The 11,799-nt window shown below is 33.8% G+C and overlaps 2 protein-coding genes across 2 annotated transcripts in view; both read left to right on the forward strand.

Moving 5' to 3' along the window:
• The window catches only part of MUC19 (mucin 19, oligomeric), a 130,252-nt gene extending 119,932 nt beyond the window's left edge, over positions 1-10,320 (forward strand). The window contains exons 23-30 of the mRNA XM_078150132.1: positions 1,091-1,195; positions 1,295-1,489; positions 6,092-6,331; positions 6,415-6,571; positions 7,770-7,895; positions 8,891-9,032; positions 9,907-9,938; positions 10,277-10,320. Of these exons, the coding sequence (XP_078006258.1) occupies positions 1,091-1,195; positions 1,295-1,489; positions 6,092-6,331; positions 6,415-6,571; positions 7,770-7,895; positions 8,891-9,032; positions 9,907-9,938; positions 10,277-10,320 (1,041 nt within the window). The remainder of the gene's footprint in view (positions 1-1,090; positions 1,196-1,294; positions 1,490-6,091; positions 6,332-6,414; positions 6,572-7,769; positions 7,896-8,890; positions 9,033-9,906; positions 9,939-10,276) is intronic.
• Positions 10,321-10,568: 248 nt separating this feature from the next.
• Positions 10,569-11,799, forward strand: part of LOC110203300 (uncharacterized) — a 10,005-nt gene continuing 8,774 nt past the window's right edge. The window contains exon 1 of the mRNA XM_078150135.1: positions 10,569-10,593. Within this exon, the coding sequence (XP_078006261.1) occupies positions 10,569-10,593 (25 nt within the window). The remainder of the gene's footprint in view (positions 10,594-11,799) is intronic.

The following is an 11,799-nucleotide window of genomic DNA, read 5'->3' on the forward strand; positions in this document are numbered from 1 at the left end:
CACAAAAATATTTATAGCTGCTCTTTCTTTAGTGGCAAAGAATTGGAAATTGAGGGATGCCCATCAACTGGGGAATCGCTAAACAAGTTGTGGTATATGAATGTAATGGAATGTAATTTCCATAAGAAATAATGAGCAGGAAAACCTGGAAAGACTTACACAAACTGATGCTGAGTGAAGTGAGCAGAACCAGGAGAACATTGTACTCAGAAACAGCAACATTGTGTGATGATTACCTTTGATAGACTTAGCTCTTCACAGCAATGCAAAGATCTAAGAGAACTCCAAAAGACTCATAATGGAAAATGCTGTCCACATCCAGAGAAAGAACTATGGAGTCTGAATGCAGATTGGAGAATACTATTTGCTAGCTCTTTTTTTTTGTTTGTTTCTTCTTTCTCGTAGTTCCTCCCATTGATTCTAATTCTTCCTTACAACATCACTAATGTGAAAATGTTTTTTTTAAAAAGAAAACTACCTTTGCATGTAATTGGAAAAAATACTATTAAAAAAGAAAAAAATGAAAAATATTCTTACTCTATGTCCTACCAATACCAAAGCCACTTTAACTTTCTGTGTCTCATTTTCTGCATCTGTAAAATAAGAGCAGTTAGACTTTGTTGATTTTTAAGTTTCCTTATACCTCTATATCTTATGCTCAAACATCAAACTTTTGGATGATATATAAGTATTCTTATGGATTAGTTCCATTAAGTGTCTAATTCTATACACATTTTGATGAGACCTTTAGGCATGCAATCTGACCAAGAAATAAGTAGCCCTTGAAATTGTAGAACCACATATGTCGTAGATACATATAAAACATCAACCTTGGAAATCAGTAAAACTTATGTTATAAGGATTTAGGGAAAAAGTGGAAATGAAGTTATTTTCCAGAGAACAAAGTTAGAATCTGTACGTCTAGAAAAAGCTTCTAATTTGGAGGAGAAAGTGAAGTGAGGAGTTTAAAGTACTTTATTAAAGTTAAAATTTCATAGGATACATTGATGATTTAAGGTAATTATTATAGTTTAAAAGTCTTTGATAGAACGGTTTACAAATGCTTAAAACTACAAATTGCATATTTTAGGATTATTGTGGTCTAGAATCTGGCACATTCCGAGTTTTAACTGAAAGTGTTCCATGTTGTGAAGATGGACTTACATGCTCAAGAAAAATAGTAGTTGCTCTAAAGGTACAGTATGGCTCTTATTTACTTGCTTTTTACTTCTGTCAGTCTACAAAACAGCCAGTTGAAACTGATACAACCTTAAAAATTTCTTTGCATTTATAGGACCAAAATGTTGTCTTACACGATGGCAAAGTCACAGTAGTCAAAATTCCGGAAAGCAAAGAATGTGAACTCAATACAACTGAATACTCTATGCACACTGTTGGTCTATACCTGATTTTGAAATTTGCAAATGGATTAACCCTGATTTGGGACAAAAATACAAGAGTATCTGCTATATTGGATCCAAGCTGGAGTGTATGTATATTACTAATATGGTATTTATGAGGAAGCACAATACTTATGACAGTGAAAGATAGTTGCAGCAGTGTTGACAGGAGCAAGGGTATTATTAGTGTTTGAATCCTAGTAATTGGGGGGGGGAACCTTCCTACTTCTACTTTCATTTTAGGGGAAAACAAACTATATCATCAAGTCAGAAAGCATTTGTCAAGACAAATTGTGAGGTAGCTTGGTTTGGGTCTAACCTTGTCAAATTAATGGTAAGATTTTGAATTAGATGTATTTATGTGATATGTAATTATATATCTTCCTTGAAAAGTATTCCCATAGTTAGGAGGGAACCATTTACATTTTATTTCTTGAACTTTTTGTGGTTTGCATTTCTAGATCATTTTAGGAATTTAAATTGTAAAGAGTGATGAAATCCTTCTTATTGGTTTCTGGTATCATATGAATACTCTGAATTACACATAGCCTCTTCCTCCCCCCCCCTTAAATTGTAGCAGTTTTCTCCTTTTAAAAAATTTCAATTTATTATTTATTTTTAGCATTCTATTATTTTTAAATTTTGAGTTTCAATTCTATCCCTCCCTCACAGATGTCAATCACATGTGTGTCATGATGCAAAACATATTTCCATATAAGGCATATTTTTTAAAAGCAAGTAAAATAAAGTGAGAAAATTATGCTTCAATTTGCACTCAGAGTTCATCATCTCTGGAACTGGATTGCATTTTTTTTCATAATGAGTCCTTTGGAAATGTCTTGGATCATTGTATTGATTAGAGTAACTAAGTCTTTCACAGTTGATTATCATTACAACATTGCTGTCACTGTGCACAATGATCTCCTGGTTCTTCTTACTTCACTTTGTATCAGTTCACATAGGTCTTGCCATGTTTTCCGGAAACCAGCCCCTTATCATTTCTTATAGCAGAATAGTCCTCCAATACAATCATATGCCACAACTTGTTCAGCCATTTCCTAATTGATGGGTTACCCCTTGATTTCCAATTCTTTACCACCACAAAAAGAGCTTTTATAAATATTTTTGTAATAGGTGTTATTTTTTTTTCTTTGATCTCTTTGGGATATAGACCTAGTAGTGGTATTGCTGGGTCAAGGGATATGCACAATTTTATAGCCTTTTGAGCATAGTTCAAAATTGTTCTCTGGAATAGTTGGACCAGTTCCAATGGTGGAACTCCATCAGCAGTTCATTAGTGTACCTATTTTTCACTCATTCCCCTCCAGCATTTGTCCTTTCTGATAGGTGTGAGGTGGTACTTTAGGGTTGTTTTAATTTGCCTTTCTCTAGTCAGCATTTAAAGCATTTTTTTCACATTGCTACAGATAGCTTTGATTTCTTCTTCTGAAAACTGCCTGTTTATATCTTTGGCCATTTATCAATTGGGGAATGGCTCTTATTTTTATAAGTTTGACTCAGTTATATACTCAGTATATATTTAAGAAATGAGGCTTTTATCAGAGAAACTTGCTGTAAAATTTTTGATATTACTTCCTTATCTATGGTATCTTTTAGCATAATGTAGTCTTCTTGATTATCTCTTTCAATTAGGTCCATTTTGGCTTTTGCTTTGTCTGCCTTTGCCTGTTTTTTTTTTGTTTTGTTTTGTTTAGTTTTTTAGTTCAGCTGAAGCACATTAGATTCTACTCTAGACCTGTCTTTTAACTCTATGTGTTAACTCTTGTCTTTCTGTTTTAAGTGTGTCTCTTATAAACAACGTATTGCTGAATTCTGGTTTCTAATTCTTTCTGCTATCTGCTTCCATTTTATGGGTGAGTTCACCATATTCACATTCACAATTATGATTGCTAACTCTGTATTTCCTTCCATACCATTTTCTTCTGTTTCTCCAACCCCCTATCTCCATCTCTTGTGCCTCCTCAAAAGTCTATTTTGCATTCTTCCTTTTAATTACCCCTTTCTCTTATCCCTTTCCCTCCCATTTCCTTACTGGGTAAGTTACATTTCTATACAATTGAGTGCATGAGTGCATACGTATGTGTATAAATATATAAATTCTTCTCACTTTGAACCAATTCTGATGAGAGTGAAGTTCAAGCACTGCCTTGCACCCCTATCATTTTTCCCTCTGTTGTAAAAACTTTCAGTTGTGTACCTCTTTTATGAGAAAAATTTCCTGATTCTACCTATTCCTTCCCCTTTCTCCCAGTGTATCCTTCTTTCTCATCCCTTTATTTTCTTTTGGAGGTCATAATCAACTCACAACTATGCCCTCTGCCTATGTAAATTCTTTTTAACTGCCCTAATAATGGTAAAGTGCTTGGGAGTTACAGGTATTAGGTTACATTATTAGGTTACAGGTATTAGTACAGGTACAGGATTGTAAAAAGTTTAACTTTATTGCATTCCTTACAATTACTCTTTCATATTTACCTTTTAATTCTGCTCTTGAATCTTCTGTTTGAATGTCAAATTTTCTATTCAACTCTGGCCTTTTCATCAGGAATGCTTGAAAATCCTCTATTTTATTAAATTTCTGTTTTCCCCCTGAAGGATAAAACTCAGTTTTTCTGGGTCAGTTGTTCTTGGTTGTAATCCTAGCTCATTTTAATATCATATCTCAAGCCCTCCATTTCTTTAACACAGAAGCTGCTAAATCTTATATTATTTTGACTGTGGCTTCATGATATTTGATTTGTGTCTTGCTGTCTGTTTTAAATATTTTCTCATTGACCTCAGAGCTCTGGAATTTGGCTATGATAATCCTGGGAGTTTTCATTTGGGGATCTCTTTCAGGAGGTGATTGGTGGATTCTTTCCATTTCTATTTTACCCTCTAGATCTAAGATATTTGAGTAGTTTTCCTTGATAATTTCTTGAAAGATGATACCTAGGCCTTTTTTAAAAAAAATCATGGCTTTAATTCTTAAATTATCTCTCCTTTATCTATTTTGCAGGTCAGTTGCTATTCTCATGAGATATATCATATTCCCTTCTACTTTTTCATTCTTTTCAGTTTGTTTTATTGTTTCTTGATGTCTTATGGAGTCATTAGCTTCCACTTGCCCAAAATGAGAATTTTTAGAGAGTTCTTTTCTTTGGTGAATTTTTGTACCTCCTTTTCTGTTTGGCCAATTCTAATTATTAAAGAGTTCTTTTCAGTATATTTTTGTGCTTCTTTTACCAAGCTGTTAATTCCCTTACATCACTTTCATTTACTTCTTTTTCCAATTTTTCTTTTACCATTCTTACGTCTTTTTCTAATTCTTCCAAGAATTCTTGTTGAGTTTGGATTCGATTAACATTTTTCTTGAGGCCTTCTTTGTAGCTGTTCTCACATTGTTGTCTTCTGAGTTTATGTCTTGGTCTTCTTGCCACTATAGTAGCTACGTATGGCCAAATTATTTTGTTGTTGTTGTTGTTGTGTGCTCATTTCCCCCCTTGATAGCAGATATCATTTTATTCATTGTATTTATGCCCCTAGGATTTATATATAATTTTATTAATTGTATTTATATCCCAATGGTATTTTATACCTACAATAATCCCTAGTATGCAGTAAGTGCTTCAGAAATGCTTAATGATTGACTGTTCTGATGTCTTTTTATATATATTCCAAAGATCACTGGCAATAGCTCTTAAATTAAATCTACCAGTTTTTTTCCCCCAAATACCCTGGGATATAGTGGGTTTGGGATGAATAATTTATACTCATTCAGGGCAGCTAAGCACTCTCTTACCATCTCCTCACTTAAGAAAAAAAAAATGTTCTGTCTGTCCCAATTTGAAGATCTTGGGGAAGACTTTCTCAAGAAAACAGGTGTTTGCTCATTTTTCAAGTTAATTTCTGGACTTAGAATTTTATAGTAAAGATGGGCTCTGCACGCTTGGAGTTGGGGATGCACTGTCCCAGGCTTCAGGTTTTTTTTGTGCTGCTGTTTTCAGAACTGGGAGTCTTCAAATTTTTGGTACTTCCAAGGCAGTGTGATCCTGGGAGAAGTATAGTCGTTGCTTGCCTTGTCTGTACTCTGGTCTTTACCCAGAAAGTGTTCCTGTTCCCTGCAGTCTGCAAGCACTAGCTATCCTCTTTGCTTTGGAAGTGTGACTAAAGCCCCTGCTCCCTTGTGACCGAACCGCAGGGCTCTTCTCCACCCTGGAACTACACCCAGAACTGCATATGGGCAATAGAATTGCCAATCAGCACTAACTGTACCAAGTACCAGAAAAAGGTCCCCTGTGATTTTCTGACCAGTTGTCTGACCCCCTTAACATCCCTGGGCTGAGAGCTCCTAAAGCTGTTGTTGTTGTTGATGCTGCCGCTGCTCAGCCTCCATTGTCACCATGTGTGTCAGCTTTAAACAGGCCTCCACCCCAGTGTCACAGACATCTCTTAAATTTTCTTAGAATAGAAAAAATGTTTCATCCCAATCTTTTGTTGGCTTTGCCACTCCAAAATTTGATTTAAGGTGTTATTTTAAAGTTGTTTGGAGAAGGAATGTTGGGGAGAGTGCAGCTGTGCTGTAGTCGCTGCAGATATCCCATCTTTGCTAAGTGTAGCTTCCTGATAAAGTATAATCATGATATTTTCATCTATGAGAGCTCTTCCATTTTGGTGTATTTTTAATGCAGGGAAAAGTGTGTGGTCTGTGTGGAAATAATAATGGAGATCTCAAGGATGATTTCACTACAAGGCATGCATCAGTAGCTGTTGGAACACTGGAATTTGGAAATAGTTGGAAAACAAGTCAAGAGTGTTCAGACACAGTGGTTCAAGCTTTTCCATGTGATTCTAACCCATACTGTAAAGCATGGGCTGTAAGAAAATGTGGGATCATCAGAGACAGTACATTTAAAGATTGCCACAACAAGGTAATGATAGCTTCATTATTCTATTATTTACAAAGGTGTCTTTCCTGGTAGCAGAAAAAACTCATATACTATGTTCTGTTTAGGTTGATCCTGATGCTTACTATACTGCATGTTTGGAAGAAGCCTGTGCATGTGATATGGAAGGAAAATACCTTGGGTTCTGTACTGCTGTGGCCATGTATGCAGAAGCTTGTAGTGCGGTTGGTGTTTGTATCTCTTGGAGAAAGCCAGACCTTTGCCGTAAGCAAAATGACAGATTGGGCTAGCTAATTTAATAGTGTTTTACATAGAACTGTTCTGCTAGAAAAAATATTCTTGAAAAGAATTATAATCTTTAAATATGATTCTATAACTAGAAATGTTACCTGCTTGAGTAATTATTTGTTTTGTGATAACATACTTTGACATAGCGGTATTGGTTCAGAGTTTCAGTTTTCATTGTTCTTGTTCTAAAAGAGAATAGCTAGGTATTGAGGAATGTATACATACCCACACAGCTACATGTATGTGTGTATGTATATGTATGTGTATGTGTATGTGTGTGTATATATATATATATATGTATATGTATATGATATCAATAATTACTATTTCTATTCTATGAATTATAATATCACTTAATATAGTCCTAGATCGTTGAACATCTGTCATAAGTAGTGAATTCCACTGCATTTCATTAAAAGTTAAAGCTATTTGAAGGCTTTTGCAAAATTCAATTCGATAAACATTTCTTAAGTGCCTATTTGGTACCCAGTACTGTGCTAGGCTTGGGAGTACAAAGAAAAATATTCATTAGTTTCTGCCTTCAAGTACCTTACACTTGAGAGATACAAATTGTACGCAAATAAATGCAAAGTCATATGAAGTAATTTCAAGAGGGAAAGAATGGTAACAACTGGAGAATCTAGAAAGGCCTAATATGGGACAGAGCACCTGATCTAGTTTTGGAGGAAACTAGCAATTCTTTGAGGTAGAGGGAATGCATTCCAGATTAGGGGATGGGGAAGTGGGAGGGAGTTATGCAAGGGCATGAGGCAGAAGATAGAATGCCATGTACAGGGAGTAGATAGTAGGTCAGTTTGACTAGAATAGAGAATAACATTAAAAGACCATGCTTCTAATGTTCAAGAAAGATGGTTTATTATTTTTTCCTCTGGTCAAAGGAAAGTTCAGTTTTTTTATACAATAAGGTATTCCAAAAGTCTTAGTGCAGTTTTAAGCAAAACTTAAAACCATCTTTAGAACATCCTGTATCTGCTCTATGAGTTATTTTTAAACAATACCTCCATCTAGAAAATGAAGTCATAGGAACTAACTAGGAGTGAATGAAATATTGTATAAATTCATTATCTCTTTCACATGAAAACTTTTCTGAAAAATCTATTTTGGTAAAATGAAAGATTAAAGTTGGAAGTAATTCAGCACAATTCAATTATAGCTGTCTATTGTGATTTTTACAACGCTCCTGGTGAATGCAGCTGGCATTATGAGCCCTGTGGAACAGTCAAAGCAAAAACATGCAAAGATCACCTTATTGGCCAAAAATTTGCTACTGTTTTGGAAGGTAAGGAATTTTTTGGTAGCTTCCATGGAACAACATAACAGAGTCTTGCTTTGTAAAAATATAAGATACCACATATAATTTATTTACAAAATCTATTTTGCTCATTCCCTAACAAATAATGGTTAAGAAATAAACACATTTTTGTATTACAGAAAGTAAAAATAAATAGTTAGCATTTGTGTAATGTATTAAGATTTGTAAAATGCTTTACATATGGTATCTCTTTTTAACTTCGCAACCCTGTTGAAGCAGATGCTATTATTCTTCCATTTTGTAGATAAGGAAATTGAAACAGAAAGGTGTTTGAGGTAATATTCAAACTCAAGCCTTCCTGGCTCCAGATCCAACACTCTACCCATTATAACCACCTAATTGTGAAATGGATGAATTCTGTCTTTGATAAATTCATTAAGGAAAATTAAAAAAAATACAATAGCCCAGTTATCCTACCCTCAATTCTTAGCACTTTTTTGTGGGAGAGTGATGCAAATCAAAATAAAACAAGGTGATACCAAGGATTCAAAAGCCCTGTATACCCAGAATATGAAATGGGCTTATTAAGCCTTCAGTCATTTTTTAATATCTTCCATATCTGCATCTATACCTATAACTGATATTCAGAGTGATAACTTAGTCATACTTCCAGAATGTCAATCACAAAAGAAACACTGAATTCTGTTCAGTATATTCCCTGTGTCAGGGAGACTTTTGGAAGACTCTCATCAATGATACTGGAAATGAAAAAAGTTTTTATTTATTGGTTACATAACTCAAAATTTAATTAATTATAATTAAGTTATTCTAGTTAATTGACGTTTTGTAGAAAAGGTTCAGTCTAAGTCCTGTTGCTTTTATAAACTTTTCTAATGCATGTGAATTTTTAACATCTTATTATTTGTATTTGGCAATGGAATAACTAATATGCTTTACCAAATTAATTGACACATGATGAATGTCAACAGAATTGCAATTAATTTAATAATTTTCATACACAGGTTGCTATGCTAAATGCCCTGACAGTGCCCCATATCTGGATGAAAACATCATGAAGTGTGTCAATTTATCAGAGTGCACCTGCTTCTACAATGATGTAATACCAGCAGGTGGAATGATTGAAGATGAATGTGGAAGAACATGGTACAGTGCCTATTACTATACCAATATTCAATTCTCTGCCTGCAATTTTAATTCAAAATTAATGTACTGAATACATTCAGAATAGGGGATAGAGAGGTAGATTTGGTGTCAGGAGACCTGGATTTCAATCCTTCCTCTGACACTAGCTAGCTCTCTAACATGGTCATGTTACTCAAACTCTCCATGGCTTAATTTATGAGTGTCTTTCAGTATTGGTGGAAAGAGTTCTCACACAAATGAGATCTCAGATCCTTGATATATAGTGCAGGCGTATGCATGCCATTTTCAATTATAAAATTCATGAAACTGAGTGCAGGTTTTTAAAAAATCAATTATTACTTGTGTATTTCCTGAAGATTTATCTCAACTGAATATATCTTTCTCAAATATGATTTTAGTAGTGCTGAATACTGGAGACAGATCACAAAAGTTTGTCAGATATACATATCACTCCCCAAAAGTGTATATGATATCTATGAGGCTTGAGGAAAACAAGTACAATAGCTTATATTTCATCACAATCAAAAGGCAGAATGGCGTTGAAAGTTGAAAACGCAGAAGCTAAATTCGTGTCCTGCTCTTTATTTTAAATGATCTCTTTTTTAACAAGGATCATACAATGAAATAACTAGGAATCCTTACATGGTGTAATAGGATATGTGTATTGTGAATTGTGGTTTTGTCTCTTCTTTCTTCTGTGTTAAGAGCAAACTATTGCTGGTATTTTGAGGGTAGGGGCTTCAACTATATTTCAATATTAGGCAAAAAATTATTTTTATCGTGATTTAGCAGTGAGATAGTATGTATTCTGAGAGTCTATTTTATGCGAGTAAGAATTTTAAATATCATTCTTATTTTTTTATTTAACTTCCAGTTTTTGCATAGCAGGTCAATTACAGTGCATTGGTAAGTAATTGCATTCTTATTTCAATTCATTTACAAAAGAATAGATTAGAAATTTTCCCCACCAAAAATTTACACATTGTAGAAAAATATGCACATTAGTTTATCATATACAGTCCAACCCATTGTAAAGACAAAATTAAAAAGTGGACACGCACATGATTTACAATATATCTCTGCTATGTGTTTGCTGGTGCTATGTATTCTGCCTCCCAAAGCCATTTTCCTTCCTAGCATCACCACTTTATTCTGGATAATTGATACATTAACCATTGCTGAGATGATTCCCATTATCTAGGATTCCTCCTCCTCATGTAGCTCTGGAAGTCGTGATATAAAAGCTGTGAGCCTGACTACCAGTCTAAGTATTCTGGGATGTGAATGAGGAACAGCATAGAGTGACTGAAAGTATCATTCAAGAGTTACGTGCAGCCATGTGATCAAACCTTTTAGGTGACATCTTCAGTACCTCCATGCTACTTCTTGCTTATTTTCTCCTGAATACAGAAAATGCCTTCTCTAAAAAACTAAAAAAAAAAATAAAAATGACATGGCAGATTCAGGCCCTAAACCAGAAGATAATATTTTTTCATTGCTTTTAATTGCTATCTTGTGGTTATTGCAGGAACAACTATGTATCCTGAGTTGACAAGTTCAGGTAAATATTTCACAAATTTATTTCCAAATACTTTTCAGTTTGCTATTGCATATGCTTTTCACAAGAGAAACCAAAGTGATTAGCAATTTGGATTGGTCAATGTACCAATGTACAATGTACAGAGAGTTATTAAGTTATAACTAACAAGAACTGGGAAAGATGATATAGGATCACTACATTTTGCATATTTAAAAATGTGGTATCCACCTTCTATACTTAATATTTCTAATTAACCACTATTAGTTAGAATCCAGAATTCTAGCTTAGAAATGTGAACCCTCATAGAATGAGACACAGAAATGACAGTTTCCATTGAAGAAAACTTTGTTGAGTTATAAAAACACTGGAGTACAATTTGATAGTACACGAATAAAAGCAATTGGCTTCCTTTTTCCCCTAAAATTTATTTGGTTGACTTTTAATCTATGCTTTTCAATTTATATATCTTTAATCTATAATCAATTATGTCTATATAATAACTTTTCAAGATAGTTAGGCAGAATGTAGCATTAAAATTTGAATAGATCTATATTTAAATGATAGACAACAATAATTTATAACCTAATGAGACTTATACATATACATTCTTGCTTCGTATAAAAGTGTAATTTTTTAATTTACTAATAATTGTTTATGAGACAGCAAATAGGAACATGAATTAGAAAATTTGAAGCTGAGTCCCAATTCTGCTTTTCACCAATTTGACTATAAAGTTCTTTATAAAGTTTTAATGAGAATGAATAAAAAAAATTGAAAATTTCAGGACATATTGAAATAAAGACTTCCAGTGAGGCAGTGTGACATAGCACAATGAACTCTTACTTTGAAATTAGAAAACCTGAGTTCAGACCTTTGCCCTGGTAATTATTGGCTGTAAGATCTTGGGCAACTTGATTAGCTTTTCTGGGTTACAGTTTTTTCCTCATTTATGAAAGTAGTGTACTGGATTACACAATTTCTGAATTCTAACTTTCTATTTTATTGTATTGTTAGTAATGATTTCAGTTAAAAGCATGTTCAGCTGTCTAACAACAAGCTGACTTTCCCCCCCCAATAACTGAGCTTAGAAAACTAGTAAATAATGGCTGTTTATGTGATTTTAAATATTGGAAGCTATAAAAATGTAAAAAAAAAAGTTTTAAGATGTCCATATGAAATGCAGTTTCCAGGGTAGAATTTTTCTGTTTACCTTTGTGCAGAGACAAA

This window comes from Phascolarctos cinereus, unplaced genomic scaffold (genome assembly GCF_003287225.1).
Source record: "Phascolarctos cinereus isolate Bilbo 61053 unplaced genomic scaffold, phaCin_HiC Scaffold_1;HRSCAF=81, whole genome shotgun sequence".
In the NCBI taxonomy this organism is placed as follows: domain Eukaryota; kingdom Metazoa; phylum Chordata; class Mammalia; order Diprotodontia; family Phascolarctidae; genus Phascolarctos; species Phascolarctos cinereus.